The sequence below is a fragment of the Dermacentor andersoni genome, chromosome 11, assembly GCF_023375885.2.
Source record: "Dermacentor andersoni chromosome 11, qqDerAnde1_hic_scaffold, whole genome shotgun sequence".
Classification (NCBI taxonomy): Eukaryota; Metazoa; Arthropoda; class Arachnida; order Ixodida; family Ixodidae; genus Dermacentor; species Dermacentor andersoni.
The window spans coordinates 126,394,240-126,413,174 of record NC_092824.1 but is presented as its reverse complement, the minus strand read 5'-3'; the positions used below and the strand labels follow the sequence as shown (position 1 = coordinate 126,413,174).

At 44.3% G+C, this 18,935-nt stretch overlaps 1 protein-coding gene across 3 annotated transcripts in view; it reads right to left on the bottom strand.

Moving 5' to 3' along the window:
• Window positions 1–15,514, bottom strand: part of LOC126539588 (zinc finger Ran-binding domain-containing protein 2-like) — a 113,415-nt gene extending 97,901 nt beyond the window's left edge. The window contains exon 1 of one of the 3 annotated variants that reach the window (XR_008614329.1): window positions 15,081–15,514. Coding sequence is in view for 2 of the 3 variants with exons in the window: in XM_050186475.2 (XP_050042432.1) it covers window positions 15,081–15,181 (101 nt within the window). In the remaining variant the exon portion in view is untranslated. The remainder of the gene's footprint in view (window positions 1–15,080) is intronic. The other 2 variants (XM_050186475.2, XM_050186474.3) reach the window with 2 other exon arrangements.
• Between the last annotated feature and the right edge of the window lie 3,421 nt (window positions 15,515–18,935).

Sequence of the window (18,935 nt, the reverse complement as noted above, 5' to 3'; positions counted from 1 at the left end):
CGTCTTTTGACACCAAAGAGCTGGCGACAAAACCAGCGTCGCCTGAAGCTAATTGACGGTGATTATGTGTCTCATCTTCGTCTGTTTGAGGAACCAGAGCTGACGAACGAGACGAGTTCTGAGAACCCGAACTCTAGTGGGTCATCGGTCATGTGCTACATGCATAGAGCCTACACTGTCGACTTTGTGGGAACAGTGTCGAAGCCGGTTTCACATGACATTGCATCTTCATTGCATCTAGGGCAGGCCACCAGAGGCAGAGTCCAGTGGGGTGGTGCGACACCAAGGGTGTGATTATGCAGACTGTGTGACAGTTACAATTGGCAGAGAAGAAGGACACTGAATTCCCTCAACGAGTGAAAGGGGGAAACGAACTGGTAAAAAATGGGAGCTGGAGTGTGGAAGAGGGTGCTTCGGACATGCAAAGATGTTAGCACGTAGTGGGCTCAGAAAATCATGGAGCTGTTCTTGTAAATGATTATCATGTAAATTTGTACATACACAGTCTATCTACTAAATTTCAAGCCTGGCATTACCAGAAAATAATGCAGAAGACAGTTGCCTTGATTGGCTGCTAATCTTCAATATATGACCCTCCTTGTTATACAGAAGCAATTGCAAGGCTGCATAGTTTCTGAATTCCTTTCTGGAAGTCCTCTTCTCTGGAAGTGCTGCCCATTGAATGTCCGAAATTGAGTCAAAATGTTTTCCTTTCAATGTCATTTGAACCTTCGGAAAGAAAAAAAGTCTGCTGGCGCCCGGTCAGGAGAGTAGGGCAGATGGTTGAAACACGGCACCTGTTTTTTTGCCAAAAATGTCTCTACTTCAATGGCTTTGTGGCATGATACATAGTTGTGCAACAAGAGCCAGTCACCTGAATGAACAATTTCCGAACGAATCTGTTGCATTCTCTACAGTATGCATGCTAAAATGTCTCTGTACATCGTAGCGTTCACAGTTTGGCCTTCTGGAATGAACTCTTTATGCACAACACCTTGCCAGTCGAAAAACACCACTAGCATTGTCTTCACACTTGACTTATGGATGCGGATCCATTTTTTTTTGGTAGTGGGGAATTCTCTTTGTGGCAGGATTATATGTGTGGAAGAGTGATTCATCACCAGTTATGATTTTCTTAGACCATTCTGGCTCATTTTCAGCCATTTGGACCCCCTCCTGACACGAAGACATCCGGTATTTTTGCTCTGCTGTCACACTGTGAGGCACAAATCTGGAACAAATCTTCCTCTTCTGTAGATCTTGTTCCACGATCTTCTGAATATTTGTAGTATCATTGCCAATGTTCAGGTCCGCCACAACCATCCTGAAGAACTGAAAGTGATTTTCAGCCAGCTTTTCCTGCACTTTTTCAACATTTTTGTCAGTCTGAACAGTCACCACATAGCCAGGTCTGTGCTTGTCTGTGACCGCCTCCCGACCTTCACGAAAATGACGATGCCATACGAAAACATTCGATGAAGAAAGCATCATTGTTGTAAACTGTTTGAATCATGTTCATGGCCTCCGTGGCTGTTTCGCCAAGTTTTACACAAAACTTAATGGCTACTCTCTACTGAACTTTACTATCCATGACAAACAAACAAACATAGCTCACTGAAATCACTGTAACTCACAAAATTTGGAACATAAATTCGTGAATTCTTCACACAATGCACAATGCACTCGGCACTAAAACCTACACACAATACCCGCTTAATGGCTCCACAGCTTATCTTACAGTCTTGCCAGTCTTGAAATTGGGTAGATACACTGTGCAAAACCCTTTTTCTCATTGCTCGGACATCGTTCTGGACCTCTCTTTCTCCCAGCACCTGGCACGGCACCAGCCATGGAACCTTCGTGGCCCTCGGACACCTGACTTCACAACAGCTTGCAGCAACCATAAATGGAAGTTGCATTGTGGTTAACTCTTTCAGGCACCAATCAATTTTGTTGATTGAAAACTTACTTTCACTGCATTGCATGCAGCTTGAGAATCATAAAAAGCATACAGCTCCAGAAAAGATTAAGAATTTTCAATTTTTCAGTGTGTTTCGTGAACTTCAGAGAATGCAGATTCCATGCAAAAACTCACATGATTATCAGATATGAGAACTTAAGCTATTTCATGTCTAGCACGCTTGAAAAGCACTTATCCAGGCACTTTAAAGTTATGCCTGGTGCAACAGATTGTGAAAAACAATGAAAGAACTGAACCCACTACACAGGACAACATACTCAAACCAAGCAAAAACACACAACCGTCTACCTTCTCCTGCTGATGAGGAAAATTAGTGCAACAAAAAGACAATGTACACATGCATGCTTTAGCGTGGTTAGAATGTTGGCCTCGCAGCATGTCTTGGATTTTTTTTTTACTTGTGTGCAATGTATTCAGACAGCAATGAAAGTTTGCCGCTACATTTTTTTCACACTGTCACACTCATGTATTTTGACCCACAGCAAGATGCGACAGCGCTATATGGTCTGTCTGTTGTGTCGCTTGAATACTGCGTTCATGTGGTTGACTCTTTAGTGTGAGCTTTGCAAGACAGCAAAACAAGTGCAGCACTACTCGATACCCAAACTACCAAAATTTGTGAGTGCGGGCGGCATGGGGTCGAGCTAGAACTAAACCTTTTGATCATCCGCCATGACGTTAAGTAGTAATATCAATGAGGTTTTTTTCTAAGAACTGAATAGAATTGGACAACTAGCATTTTCTTCCGTCTTATAATGCAATGCAACAATATTTTTATTTTCCGTGGTTGAGTACAAGTGGCATAATTATAATGAGGAGTTGCTATTTCACTGGGCTAGCACTAGATTGGGCTAGCACTAGAATATTCCAGTAGTCTCAAATGGTGTTTTACATTAACCTCAATTTCTTGCTTACTAAAGCTCCGTTATCGATTATATTGGTGCCTTAAACATTTCTGAGTATTTTTTTAACCACTTTAACTTGATTTATGATGTGGCTTTAGCGATCCTTTGAGTTCAGCAAGGGTGCAGGTAACATTGACAGAGTTTTCTGACAGTTTTCTGACAGAGTTTTCAAGAAGCTGGAACTGGAATATGGAGCACAGACAAGGAAGCACTTTGAGCAAGCCACTAAGGGGAGCATCTCACAACAGCAGTTAAGGGCTTCTGGCAGCTGTAAAACTGAGCAAAACAGGAGAATGATTGAAGCAGCTGCTGCTGAGCAATGATGGGTAACAGGTCTTTGGTGAACATGTTCCAGCACATGAGAAAAAAAGAAAAGAGGTGTAGAGAAAGAACAATGATAGAAAAGGTAGAGCGCCACTCAGGAAATAAAGTAGCATGCTTTACAACTTTGAAAGGTCTTTCTCTCAGTTTGAACTTTTACCTGAAACTTAGAATCCAGGGCAACTATCCTTTCTAAACTGTGTTACCAAAACAAGCTTGCAAGGTGGTTTCAAGACAAATTATATAAGGAAGAAGCCTGCGTACATATTAAATTTATAAAGTGCTTCCAACAGAAAAAAAAAGTAATTTCTGACATACACTAGAAACAGCAGTTTTTAAATGATGCAATGTTTACAAAAAATACATAAAATGGCAAGATGGTGCCCTTACCCTGTATTATAGGACATCCATAAAGTATTCATTAAGAAAAAAAGATTAAGTATATCTTGATCACTTTAGAAGTGATAGTTTTTCTAAGCTCACATGCTTAGTTGTACAATTTGACGAACATTACTTCTTTTTCATGTGTACTGCAGCAATAAAATTTCAAATATATTACAATGGCAGTGTTTATTCATCCTGGAAAATTTCATCAAAATCAGCACACTGGCTCAAAAGTTTACCTTTAAGGGCAGCATCTTCCCTAAGCATGACATCAGTCATTTACATTGGCAATGACTTGAAAAGAAGACATGAGGCTGGATCTCTTTCTGCAGCTGTTATGTGTGCTCTTTTTTAGTCAATGCCAACTAAGAAAATTGAAAGAGAACTTGCAAATGTGAGAGAGAAGCATCACAAAGAAAAGTGCACGGGTGTTTTTTGACAATAGTCCTTTTGCGAATTGGAATACTGGCAACATGGTGAAACTATAAATTTTGAAGGGATGCCCAGAACACTGATATAATGTGTTAGAAAAAAAAAAGTGAAATGGCAGTTTTGCTTGAAGATGAAGCACTGAAAGAAATAACAAGGTTTGATGCTGCACTCAAGCTCGTCACACAGTGTTGTAGTAACACTGCGTAGAGACAACATGGCACAACGCAGCACACAAGACAACTGCTGCTCCATAGCAGGAGCTGTGCTTTGGCAGATACCAGGTTTGTCACGATGCTGGTGTAATGATAATGAATGCAGGCAGCAGAATTTCAGGTGTTGCACCTCAATGGTCCACAAGATGAGACCGACAAAAAACCCTCTGCATTTTTCAGCACCCAATGAAATTATCAAACAGATTTGGCTTGATGTTTACTGTCGGTCTAACTCAGACCAGAGTGTGCACTAAGGTGTGGTATACACACAGCTGCTTGGGCGCGCTAATGTACTTGAACACAACCCCTATGCCAGCAACAGAAGCCAGCACAATGCCCTGGCTCTGGCAGTGCCAATTGAGTGGAGCATGACCTTCCATCCACTTGTTTTTGCCGTTATTGCAGTCAAACACACTACACGTCTCTGGAGGCTTTCTAACCCTCAACACGCAGACTGTGCAAGTGCCGTTGATATTAGGACCACACGACAGCAGCATCAACAGTGTGATGATGCCTTGAGTGTCCCTATAATTATTATTTAAGTGCTATCACTGAATGTTCTGAATGAACAGGGCCCAATGCATGACAGGTGCTGAAAGAACCATAACCTCTCATTCCCTTTTAAAGCCAAATTACAAATGGCAACCTTCCATTTATGCTTGCTACACGCACTAGCTGTTCAAGCAACATATTCAGCCGGTAAATTTTACATCCCTTGCTTGTGACTAAGGCTTCCATCTGGGTGCACTGCAGATCAGAATGCACCCAACTCTGCCACAGGTGGCACTAATTGTCATGGCACTGACATCATTGACATGACCCAGGAAGTGCACCGATTGTGCCGCAACAGTGCTTTTGTGCATGACGGGATATATTTTAGCAAGCATGTAGCTGCACCACTTGGAGGTCGATTGACAGTATGGGCAGTAGCTTTTTTGGGCAGGCCCCAGGCACAAAGAAAGGAAGATTAATTATTAAATGACACCAGTCAGGAGCACAATTAAAGTCATCATCATCAGCAGCAGCAGCCTGGTTACGCCCACTGCAGGGCAAAGGCCTCTCCCATGCATCTCCAACTACCCCGGTCATGTACTAATTGTGGCCATGTTGTCCCTGCAAACTTCTTAATCTCATCCGCCCACCTAACTTTCTGCCGTCCCCTGCTACGCTTCCCTTCCCTTGGAATCCAGTCCGTAACCCTTAATGACCATCGGTTATCTTCCCTCCTCATTACATGTCCTGCCCATGCCCATTTCTTTTTCTTCATTTCAACTAAGATGTCATTAACTCACATTTGTTCCCTCACCCAATCTGCTCTTTCCTTATCCCTTAACGTTACACCTATCGTTCTTCTTTCCATAGCTCACTGTGTCGCCCTCAATTAATGTAGAACCCTTTTAGTAAGCCTCCAGGTTTCTGCCCCGTATGCGAGTACTGGAAAGACACAGCTGTTATACTGTTATACAGCTGTCAGTGCAAAGAGCTAAAAAACAACGCACAAAGAATAAGTAAAGGGATCGTACAAATTGTTACATAAGCATGCTGGGTGTTTGAAAGCACGATAAATGGCTAGAAACTCAAATGCAGCTGAATGATGAAGTTGTTAACATGAATGCCTTGATTGAAATGCACCTATGAGATTTTGAGCAGCCACTTCTTATGGATGGTTTCGTATGAGAGGGGTGCAACAGAATGACTGGGTGGAGGAAAGGCAAAGGCTTAGGCATGCTCATTAGATGAAGCTATAGATGAGGTATGAAGAAGTATAGAAAAAAATTAAATTATGGGGTTTTACATGCCAAAACCGCTCTCTGATTATGAGGCACGCCGTAGTGGAAGACTCCGGAAATTTCGACCAGCTGGGGTTCTTTAACGTGCGCCTAAATCTAAGTACACGGGTGTTTTTGCATTTCGCCCCCATCGAAATGCGGCTGCCGCGGCCGGGAGAAGAAGAAGCATAGATTAAGATCAAGACATGCAGGGAGCATTTATGGATTGGCTATATGTTTGCAGAAAAAAGGACGAAGCTGACAGAGGCTTACATACAAACAACTAGTGATAACGGAGATCAAAATAAAGAATTGATTGACTGTATTATAAGTTATAATAATGACTTCAGAAAACCAGTCAGGTAATATTAGTTAGAGATATGGATGCACACATGGAAAATCATGTCAGATATATTGAATTACAGTAGTTCTCAAGTGCTGGATCAGTAAAAGGAGCAGAACCTTGTAATAATTAACAGTCCTCGTCCAGTGTTTTGGCGACGCCAAGCATGCCATTGCCTATGCCAGCCGTTCATTGAGCAAGGCCAAACAGAATTACGCCATCACTGAGCAAGAGTGTCTCGCTGTCATCTTTGCAGTCCAGAAGTTCCGCCCATATCTCTACAGGCGCCGCTTCACGATCATTACTGATCACCATTCACTATGTTGGTTGGTTGGTCTCCGCGACCCGTTTGACCGCCTTGCTCGATGGGCGCTACATTTGCAAGAATTTGACTTTGCAGTCCGTTACAAGAGTGGCCGACATCATGCAGATGCCGACTATCTTTCAAGTCTCCCTCTACCAACAAGTGCATGTGACGCCGACAATTTCGATGCGTTTCTGGCCGCCATCGACGACATTCTTTTTCCCAACCTGGCCCCTTTCCGGGAAGAGCAGCATGACGACCGCAACCTGGATGCCCTCTTCGCCTCAGGTGCTCAACTAATAATGGCCTTGTCATCCAAGATGGCCCACTCTACAAGAAGAATTATGCAGCTGATGCGCCCGCCTCCTCTTAGTGGTCCCTGAGAATTTGAGAACCCACATGCTCCGTGCTATGCACAACTCAACCGCTGGGCACTTAGGTTTCACCAGAACATACCACTGCATTCAGGACCGATTCTACTGGACTAGTATGCGACGGGATATAGAAAAGTATGTAGCCAGTTAAAACAAGTGCCAGCAATTCGAGTGTCCTAATACTGCTCCGGTCAGACTCCTTCACCCTGTGGTGCCGCCATTTCCTTTTGAAATGGTCGGGGTGGACCTTCTCGGTCCATTCCCATGCTCAACTAACAACAACCATTAGATTATAGCCTGTGTCGACCATCTGACACGTTATGCTGAAACCGCAGTGATGCCAACGGCCACGGCTCTTGATGTTTCAAGCTTCCTCCATTCTTCCTGTAGCTTTAGCACAACACTTGTATGGCTTTAAACACCACTTGGCAAGCGCAGCCTGTGCCAGAAATTTCTGGCTCGTTACACCAGACCTTTCGCCATCACCAATCACTTAAGTGATGTGACCTATTCGATTGCTTGTCTCGTTTCTAATGGCTACCGGTCTAAGAAGACGCAGCTTGTTCACGTCGCACGCCTTAAACGCTGTCATCCCCGTGACTCCGAGTATACGCAATACTCGCCCAGCGAGCCTCGTCTGTGAAGGGAGAAGTGTTACGCTAAAGCTACAGGAAGAACAGAGGAAGAGGAGAACAAAGTGCGTGTGTCTCTGCAGCGACTCGGTGTCGGCGTGGCCCCTTTTAATCAATTCATCTTTAAATAAACACACCCCATCGTACAATATCTTGCATAAATGTTGCAAAGAGAACGCTTATGTTTGGGAAGTTTTTCAAGTTTCTGTGTGAAATAGAAATCGCGCCAAAACACATCAAACTTACAAAATTTTTCTGATTTGGGCCATGTTTGGAATTTTTTTACGAAATCTTAGTTTGTGAACATAAAATAATGCATGGAACTAATTTACTGTGAAGCGTATCAATATGAGCACAAAAAATTTTCGACGCAGCGTTTTTAGTCTGCATTTAATTTGGCCGTGATATTGGAAAATATTTTGGTAAGCAATAGGAGGACTCAGCGCCACCACCTTCAAATATTTTTTTGCCTTGCTGGGAACGCTTTCAGGGAATAAAATATTTGTTTCCGTGCAGTTTGAATATTGCTACATGACAAAAAGAAAACAGACCAGAAAAAAATATCAAACGGACATGCATGTTTCATCTCCTGTGGAATCACCCATAGGTACAGTCGTCATCAATATTAAATGGAACAGAAATTTTTTTTTTTTTTAATGACAATACCACAGAACACTTTCACGGAGGGCATACGTGTTTAGACCCTAAGGGCGTTAGAAAAAAAATTAGATGCGCCCTTTCATTTTAATGATGACTGTTCAAATGTACACAAATATTATGGGAAGACCAGAAATGCAAAGAACTAGTAGAAATTCACTATATAATGAAGCAAGAATTAGCTCTGTCCCATTACTGTTCACACTTTATGCTAACAGTATACAAAGATAACTGGAAAACGGTAAATTAGGTTTTCATTTATCTTACATCTGCAATGCGCACAGGGTGCAACAAAGGGTTTCTGAGCTGGGGGGGGTATATTGTAAGAGTCCAACTAGTGAACTGTCCATTTCGGCCGCTGCTGATTGGATGCAGCTGTACGAGACAGGAGGAGAGGAGCGAGCGGCCCTAGCCAATCAGCAGCGGCTGACAGGGACAGTCCACTAGGTGGACTCTTACAAAATACCCCCCCCCCCCCCCCCTGATCTATGTGGACGACCTATTTCAATTAGCAGACAATGCAAAGGGCTTATGGAGACTTGGAAACATGTGTGGCAATGAAGCAATATATCTCTACCTTAATTTTAGCACAGAGAAATTGGGAATTATTGTTTTTAGTGAAGAGATGAGTAATGATGTGGTATCAATTCAACAGCAAGTAATATCTATATAAAAGGAATTTCTGGGTTAATACATTACCAAAGGAAAAACGAAAAGCCTACTCAAAATTCCACTAGGATCATCTGAGGATGAAGGGGAAGGAAAATGCTGCCAATACTGTATAATGAAACATGGAGCACTTTAGGACTATAATACATATGAGGTGGTGCAAGTAATTTGGAAACGAGGAATAGTTCCAGCATTAACGTTCGCAAATGCTATTCTGTGCATAAATCCAGAGATCTTGTTGGGTTTGAATGTTAACCAAAGCTCGGTGGGCAGATTGGCCTTGGCAAAACCACAAATCAGCGAGTGCAGGGTGGCATGGGTTGGACCTCTTTTCAAGTCGGGGAAACGCAAAGCAAAATTAGCTTTGAAGACAGACACAGGAACATGGATGAAACAAAATGGTGGCTAAATAGCACCAATACCTGTACCTCAAAAGCACGGACATGGAATGGAGGACAAGGTCAAGAAGGTTGTAGCAACCACCGACACTGCAACGCTGGGACCGTAAGGTCAAAGCTCTCAGCTGGCGCCTTGGTGCCGGCTTCAAAGGACGAAGAAAATAAAGATGGCTGGTGCGTGCTTTATGTACAAGCACAGCACGGGCAGTTGTGTTCTAAAATTGCGGTCCTCTGTTGCTGGTCCTCTTGTTCTGGTGCACCGCTGCGACCCCTCAGTTACCGACAGTGGTGACTCCTGCCTAAGAGATGACTGACAACAGCAACCTACTAACCTCAAGCAATCTTCTGCCTGACACCACCTCTCAAGCTCTCCAGCTCCGCCTGCCCACATTCTGGCCCAAGAACCCACAGGTTTGGTTCACCCAGGTCAAAGTCATGTTGGATCTGCCTCACATCACCTCGGAGACTTCTCGGTTTTGCCACTTACTTTGCAACCTGTCTCCCGAGGCGTCTCAAGAGGTGGCAGACATCATCACTGCACCTTTGGCTATGCCTCATACCAGCAACTTAAGCAGAATATTTCGGACCGCACCACGGCATCCGAGAGAGCGCGCCTCCAGCACCTGCTCACCTCCGAGGAGCTTGGAGATTGCCGCCCCTCCCAGCTGCTATAGCATGCAGCAGATCCTGGGCACAAGCAATGTCGACTGGAACAGTGCGCTGTTGAGGAAGTTTCTCCAACAGCGCTTGCCGCAGTGCACCCACCTTGTCTCGGCCACTGCAGGGGACTTAACCCTCGACCGCCTCACTCAGTTTGCTGGTCAAGTCCATAGATGCAACTTCGCCTTCGGTCGCTGTCCTCTTTTCAATGTCAAAGTCCTCAGTCATGTTGTGAGTCCTAGATCAAACAGCTCGCTGTTTCCATCAATGCCCTACATATGTCCTCTCATGATCAGCATGACTTGCCTCACATCTTGCCGCTGCTCATCTTGCCTGCTCCCGCAGTCCTCGAAGCTCACATGTCTGCTGGTATCATCACACTTTCCAGCACCGTGCCTTCCAGTGCAAGTCCCCATGCAACTAGTCAGGAAACACGCCGCAAGATAACTGACGGTGGCATGTGACCTCGCCTTACAATCTGGCCGCCTTTTCTAAGTCATGAATTGCATTTCCAGCTTGTGCTTTCTCGTAGACACGGGTGCTGAGGTCAGCATACTGCCATCCCCAAGAGGTGACAGCACTTCTAAGTGTCCTAGACCTACGCTTCGTGCAGTGAACTCTACCTCTATTGCCATGTATGGTCTGCACTGCCTCACTCTTGACCTTGGCCTATGGCGCACGTTCTAATGGGTACTCATCGTATCCAACGTCAATCAACCCATCCTCTGCTGTGACTGCCTGACCTATTTCGACGTAAACGTAAGCATGCGCTGCCATCACATGATTGACAGCAAGACACACTTCTCCATCCCTGGCATCCGCATGCTGATCCCACCATGCTCCTATACTAGAATCCTTGAAGACATTGGCGAGGTCACGAGGCCCAGTAATTTAAATCAGCCACTCAAGCCCAGCATAACCCACCACATTGTCATGCGTGGTCCACCCGTCACCTCTTTGTGAGCGTTAGTGATTGCTAAATGGGAATTCGATCACATGCTCCAGCTGGGTATTATTTGTCGTTTGTCTAGCGCTTGGGCCTCCCCACTCCATCTGGTGCCCAAGGAAGAACCGGGTGACCGGCATTCATGCGGCGCCTGCTGGACACTCAGTGCTGACACGGTCCACAATAGCTATCCCCTTCCACACAGCCAAGATTTTACAGGCCACTCGGAAGGATGCAAGATCTTTAGCGAAGTGGACCTTGTCAAGGCATATCACCAAATCCCCGCTGAGCCTGTCAACATCCTGAATACAGCCATTACCACACCCTTTGGCCTATTTTAGTATGTGCACATGCCCTTTGTGCTACCCAACGCAGCTCAAACATTCCAAAGATTCATTACCAAGGTAACACGCAGCCTCCCTGCTGTATTCGCCTACACTGACGACATCCTCATTTTGAGTATTGTTCCACACGATCATGAGCATCACCTCCGGGAACTCTTTCAACACCTTTAACTATTTAGCCTGGTTGTCAACCCCTAGAAATGAGTCTTCGTGTCTTCCGAGCTCGAGTTCCTGGGCCACCACATCTTGGAGCTGGGAATTCATCCATTCCCCTCTCACGTTCAGTCCAGGCCGTGAAAGACTTTCAGACACCCTTTATCCTTCACCAGCTATGTGTGTTCTTGGGCCTAGTGAATTTCTCATGTTGCTTTATTCTGCACTGCGCCAAGCTTCTGCACCCACTTGCTGACCGTTTTTTCACAAGCAAAAGCTCCTTATCCATGATTTCCTGGTCTCCAGAAGCTCAAGCTGCTTACAGGGCTGCTAAACAAGACATCGCCGATTCAATACTCCTCATCCGCCCTAGGACTAATGTGCCCACTCGCATCAAGTGGATGATACCAGCACAACCATCGGCGCTGTTCTCCAACAAAAAATTGATTCTGAGTGGCATCCATTGGGTTTCTTGAAAGCTCCAACCTGCCGAGACTCACTACAGCATTTTTGGCCGCGAGCTGCTCACCATCTACTGCACCATCCAGCACTTCTGGCACTTTTCGAAGGGCCAGCCATTTTACATTCTAACCAATCCCAAGCCTATGGTGTACATTTTCCGCAGGAGCTCTTCCAAGTACGTCGCATGTGAACTTTCCCAAATGGCCTATATATCAGAGTTCATAAACGATATCTGACGCATCAAAGGCACCGACAACGAGGCAGCTGACGCACTTTTAAACATCACCTCCCTTGGCACTTCTACATTTGCTGTGGGCTGGGAATGTCTAGGTCAGGTGCAGATGGAAGACTCCCGAATAGCAAGCGGATCCTCCACAATACGTCGAAGTCTGCCATCATCCTATTAATTGCCCCATTAGACCGCCTCAAACCAGCCTACCTCGAGACACCTCCCATGGAGCTCACCGCAGATATCACTGGCGTATCCAGCGATTCTCATGACACCAAGATAGTCCCATCTCCACCTCGTCCCCACGTACATTTTCCCTTTCCGTCTGGGTAGGGGGCCCTGTAGCGCCCGCTGACTCTGCAATGCGGGAATGCTAAGGCTGGCGCTCTCAGCCGGTGCCTTGGTGCCGGCTGTGAAAGACGAGGAAAATAAAGATAGGCGGCTCATGCTTGATGCGCAAGCACGGCAAGCGTAGTTCTGTTATAAAGCCTGCTGCACTGGTCCTCTTGTTCTGGCATTCCACTGAGACCCCTTGGTTCCCGGCAAGGTCAATCAAGTACACAGTATTAGAACACAGAAATAGACAATCTGGAATTATCAATAAAAAAGTGAGAGAAACTGAGATGGTAAACTGGATGCAAAGGATGGAAAGAAAAAGTTCATGGCAGATTTACAAATATGGCAAGAAAGAAATCGGGAAGGAAAATATGCACGATAGCACAAGGGGCAGTGCCTTGCTATTTGAGGCCCGAGCTGGCTACCTGAAGACAGAAGCATACCAGAGCAAATATTCACAACAGGTTGAGGATTGTGTATGCTGTAGCAAAGTCTAGAAACAACTCAGCACGTCCTGATGCCAAGATATTCACCAAGCAAGACCTGTAAGCAACTTCCAAGAAGCACTGGGAATCAAAGCAGATGGAAGCATTAAGTGGTCAGCACTGGAAATATTGATAGAGCCAACCAGGGTAGTTACAGGAATATGTAACTGTACAATGTAGAGTTTTAATTAGGAAAGATAAGATCAAGGAGTGATAGGCAAAATGCTAGGATTCAATAGATGTAGTAAACTTATTAGTTCAAGCAGGCTACTTGACTATTTGTCACCGCCACATTTCAAAAGCAATGTCTGTACAGAAATCGTCATCATCATCATTAGTAGCACCATAATTTGTGTTGGCTAAGTGGATCTGGGCAGAAAAATACCTTGAGGCACCTTTACTGGGGCACATGCAATACAGAAAGTCTACCTTTTATGCCCATGCAGCCTAAGCTTATACTGAGTGTTGCAATTCAAAGCTAATTGTTAATAGCAATGCGAGCAGCTCCTTGATTCTGCCACACTGATTTTTCCATCTCACTTTCTTCACAACAATGCAGCATACTCTGGCTGCTACGAGTGCTGCATGGAGGACATACTGCATGTAGGACATAATTTCTCACTCGCAGGTTTCTTTGTAAAGGGCTCAAGGACATATGACCACATCAGAAATGAAGTCACATATAACTATAACTATTCCAGTTCTCCACTGAATGTTCTTTCTATATTTGCAGCTACTTAAGCTATGATGGTGCAAATGTTCAGTGACCCTTCTCCTAGCATCCTTCTCATACTTACATAAAGCACAATACCAGGTTAATGAGTTAGCTAGTAAATACCTAGCTATGCTTGCTTAAATATAGGAGTGAAGAGAGACCAACTATTAGAAACCCTACTAGGCTTATGCTGTGCCATAAGGGGACGCTCCTCAAAACAACTTTTTTATTACTTGTGCTAGAGGTTTCACAATTCAGCCAAATATAGTTTTTGATGCCCATTTCAAATATGCCAATAGTTTTTGAGTAGCTGTCAAGTTTCTTTTTTTATTTATGTGATGCACAATGGCAGAATATAGTTCAAATATGTCATTAGTTTTTGTGTAGCTGTTAATAGTGTTTATTTATGTGATGCCGAATGGCAAAACATAGTTCTCTTTCAGGGTACTCTATTATGCATTAAATTTTCAGAAAAAAAAAAAAAAACATGCTACGGCTTGTTTAGCTCTTTGTAGATCGCACAGTGCAGATGTCTAGCCAAACAGTATGTACAATTGCTGGAACCATGCAAAATAATTTGAACATTTCAACTAATTTCTTTCACAGTTCCCTGAAATATAACCTTGTGCTTTCGACAGTGCTACTTGGAGATTTCGCAATTTCAAGTAGGTATAAGCACTATACACACATTCAAAAGCAAACGCCAAATTTTGTATAATTATAAGAGTACAAGGCTACTTTCATGAAATTATGAAGAAAAAAAATTAGTTAAAGTGTCTTTTTTTTTTTTTTTTTTCATAGTTCCGAGTAATTTGTACACGCCGTTTGGATAGCCAACGGCACTTTGCGGTCTACAGAGTTAAAGCTTTTTACGAAAACTTATTGCACAATAAAGTGTGCGCAAAATCAAATATTTTGCCATTGTGTAAGACGTAACAAACGAACTACAGCAGCTACACAAAAGCTAATGACATATTTGTGATGTTTGAAAGGTGGGTGTACTTTCAAATCTCTAGTACAAATATTATTTTCGAGGAGCGCCTCCCCTTAGCGTTGTGCTGATTGGGGACAACGACGTGCTCTTCTCCGAAGTCATCACCACAACGAGACAGGCTGAACCGCAAGTTCTGGGCCTGTGAGACAGTTCCATTCCATCCAGTTTAATGTGGCACACTGGGAGATCTCAACATCTGCGCATTTAAAACAAACAACAAATGTTTTTTTTTGCTGTCCTAAACAACATCAACGCGGACAGAGAAGGTCGTGTAGTAAACACCGAGTTCCAGCCTTGTCAACAGTGTAAGCACTTGCCGTGCAAAGGCGGAAGGCAAGCATCGCAAAAGCATCAACTGCGAGCGATGCCACTTACTGCGAATCGACGCAAAGCCAATCTCCTTCATTCATGCGGAACTTTTTCGAGTGGCTCGACGACCGAGGCCTGTCACTGCACCTGTCGTCGTCACTACGCATTATGTTCACGCACTGCTTTCTTTGCTGAAACCACAATACTTTAAAGATGGCACTATATCTGCAACGCACGCCAGTAGTTATACTTAAGGTGCATTTAAAAGTCGACGTTGACTCAAATCACACCAGTAGAAGACGGTACCCCACAGACTCCACGCAGTCCACTCCTGATAACACTATAGTGACTATAGTTTGATAAACAGACTTCAGTGCTTCAATTTCACAGCTCTGCTAGGGAGATGGAACCATAGAGTTTTAAATAAATACCCTAGAGGGAAATGTGGCGCTAGTATCTACGAGGGCTCTCATGAACGTTGCCTCAACTTGGCCTCAACCTACATGGGAATGATGGGAAGTACAGGCTTCGGATTGACTTCGATCTTTAGACTAGTGGTGTTTGCTTGCGGAGATGTAAGCTCAAATATTATCGCGCAAAATCTGATTTTATTTCTACAGTACATTATGTGATGTACAACACGTTACATAAACTTTGTATGACTATGCTTTGCCACCAGGGCACACCAGGGTACGCATTTTTCTGCGATTCTCTTCCCGATTAGGCGCCCGAGAATAATTATTCATTTATTTTTACAACAGCAATAACAACCGTGCATGTACTTATATAAACATACTCATCAAGTAATTATGGAAATAAAAATGTTTGCGCCCTTGAGAGGAATGCTACAAGTGTCGTCTGCTACGACACCTTTTTTTTTCTTTCTTTTTTTTTGCGACAGCGTGCTTTTTCGCATAAAGAAGTATTTAAACGTGTAGATACACTCCGGATTCGCGGAGGAAGTCCAGCAATGTCCGGTGGTGGGGCCCCAAGATCCAACTTTCTACATCTGGCGGCCCACCTGGGGGTGGTCCACATCGAAGCAGGTGTTTCTGGCGGAGGGCATGTAGAGAAGGGCAAGTCCAGAGGAGGTGCCCAGTGTCCACCTCGCAGACAGGAGCGGGACAGAAGGGGCAGGAATCGCTGATGGAGGCATGGTCTGTGCCGACCACGACCAGGTTACCGCAGGGGTGAGGGCGACACGGAGGCGTAACCTTCGCAACAAGACTGCTCGCTGCAAACGCGAGACTTTTCTCGCCGACGACAGGCACTTGCGAAATCTCGCTCTTTCGAAAGGCTGCGTCGGCTGTCACGATTACTGAACGTCATCAAGTACATTTAAGTACATCTGCTGAAGTGCTAGCCAGGACGCTTGTGGCCTCCTACGAGTATGCTTCATTATATTTTATATTGACGTACCGCTTCCAAAGCATTATGGCGTGGCTTTGCACTTACTCATTTTGCGACAGACTACAGCCATGAAGCAGCAACCTTTCCTACCACAAGTAAGTTTGTGTTCTCAATTACTAAAACACGCATTTCAATGAGCACATAAACGAGCAATCCAAAATAAAGCCCTCCATAAAATTTGATTGTCAAGCCACTAGAAGTATAACTGCCTATGCCTTGTATCAGTAGTGCCTTCTTTTTCATATTCTGAAGTTTCATAAAGCACGCAACGCTACAGCGCCAACCTAACACTCTCAACAAATTAAACCAAGGTCAAAACGGCCAAAATGCGTTCTTTCAACGTTTACGACGCCGTCGCTTTCTCGTCAGGGCTTGGACACCATACCGCGATACCAACATCGTCCCAGCCGCTGGCCCAGCGCGCTATCGCCACTTCGGGCAACCGAACAAAGGCAGATAGCTTTGCGTTGCGCTGTCCCACTGCAGGTTACAGGAATTACGCTTGGAGCGAAACCAAAACTTTAGTGCCTAGAATATACTGGCTAGTGTGCCGTGCACGCGCTCTTTTCAATGGAGGAACGTGGCGCAGGCTGCAATGAATGCCCACAGTGGCCGGCAGATGTCGCTGCCATACGGGTGGGTGCAGACTGCGCGTGTCGTCTGCTTCGCACATCTGTTTCGCAGCGGTTGCGTCGGTTTCTATGTTTGCGTTTTCAGTGTTATTACAGCGTTGCGTGTTTGTTCTTGGTGTTGTCAAACAGTGAGTGCGTCGCTGCTGTATTCGTGTGCTTGTCATTACGAGAACTATGCGGCGGCGGTGAAAAAATGACGAAGCTAGAGTGCAAGAAGAGGACCTGCTTTGTGCCGTTGTGTAGAAACGGTTACCGCTCGAACAACGGGCGTGTATCATTGTTCACTCCACCACCTGATACGAATCGGTAGCAGAATGGGCAAGAATGACCAGGAGAACGGACAGAAGGATGGCACCAACTGCTCTGGTTTGTGAAAAACATTTAGAAAACAGTTTAGTCCAGCGTGTGTTCTCTATCACCGTGAACGGCGTTGTCCACGATATTCCCAGCGATAAAACACGCCTGAAACCCTACGCCATACCAACGATATTTCCTGAGTATCCTAAGCATGTACCTTGCGAGTGCCAGGAAAAAAAAAAACAAGAAGGAGCAGCAGTGCTTTGAACTACTATACTGCAGGTTATGTTGCACGAAAGATCACTGCCAAAAGTTCTTGACCCCACAGTGTGCAAGCTTAATTCCTTTGCGTAAGTAAAGCTGAAGCTAGTGCCAACGCTGCTTCATATATTGCACTACCGATTTTGTCAATGGAGACGTTGTCTATCTTAGATCTTGTCAACCGCTGTGAGGGCCATGGAAGGTGCTTTTACTGTTAACAAAAACAAGTTACATGTAGCGAGTCTAGCCGATTTTTCAGGTCAGCTCCAGACACTGGCCTTTTCACGACTAGGGTGCCCAGAGCATGAAAAACCAGCTTTGACAGCAGTTGTAAAGTTCTATGTTTTCTTGAGGTTTCGGTTTTAGTAGAAGGCATCAACTATATATATAAGAGAGGAAAACGCAAAGGCAACGGCAGAAGCTCCTTAAACTGCGTCACTGCCACTAGATCTACCTTCTTTATGTATGTGTACATTATATTAATCTCATATCTAGTGCTGTCCTGTGCCCGCGCTTGATTGTTGTTACGCTTGAATAAAATCTGTTACGCTCAAATAAAAGATATGTTCATTATTTTTGTTCACGTATATCAGAAATAAAAAGAAATCTGCACGTATTTACCTAGTATAAAAAATGTATAGTACACAGAACACCACAGTTCATTTTACAGGCTAATTTATTTACTCATTAACATACCCTCGGGGCCCAATGGGCATTATGAGGGGATGGGTACATTATTTACAAACAATCAAAAACATTCAAGCCTATGAGGACAACAGTAAGATAAATAGGCAGAAACAGCAGCAAACAAAATAAAAAGAAAGAACAGCGAAATTCGAGTCATTTCAGAAGATGATCGGTTACAACGGCCTCGAATGGTTATGCATTAATATAACATTAATAGAACAGTAACGTAACCTTAAAGTTCTTTTACTTTATTATAATAAAAAATGCAATCTAAACCTTACCCTTAAAGGGACCCTGAAACGATTTTGACGATTTTCTACAAGCGTACTGAGTCGTTAGAGTAGGTCCTTCTGATCATTAATTGACACATCTAAGTGCTCCGCGTAAAGCGTGTAATTTATTATAAGATTTGAAAAATGCACATCGCTGCTGATCGGAGCATGCTGCTCGGCGGAATTTTAAGCCGCCCCTACCCATATGACGAAAATCACCCATATGACGTCAGTGGGGCGAGCTATCCGATTGGCTGACCAGGGCGCGTGATCAATAATTTTTCCAACTTTATGGTAAACAAATGATCTTCGTAATAGTTGCAATGTTAGTTCATTTGTTTTTATAAACAGAAAGTAACATA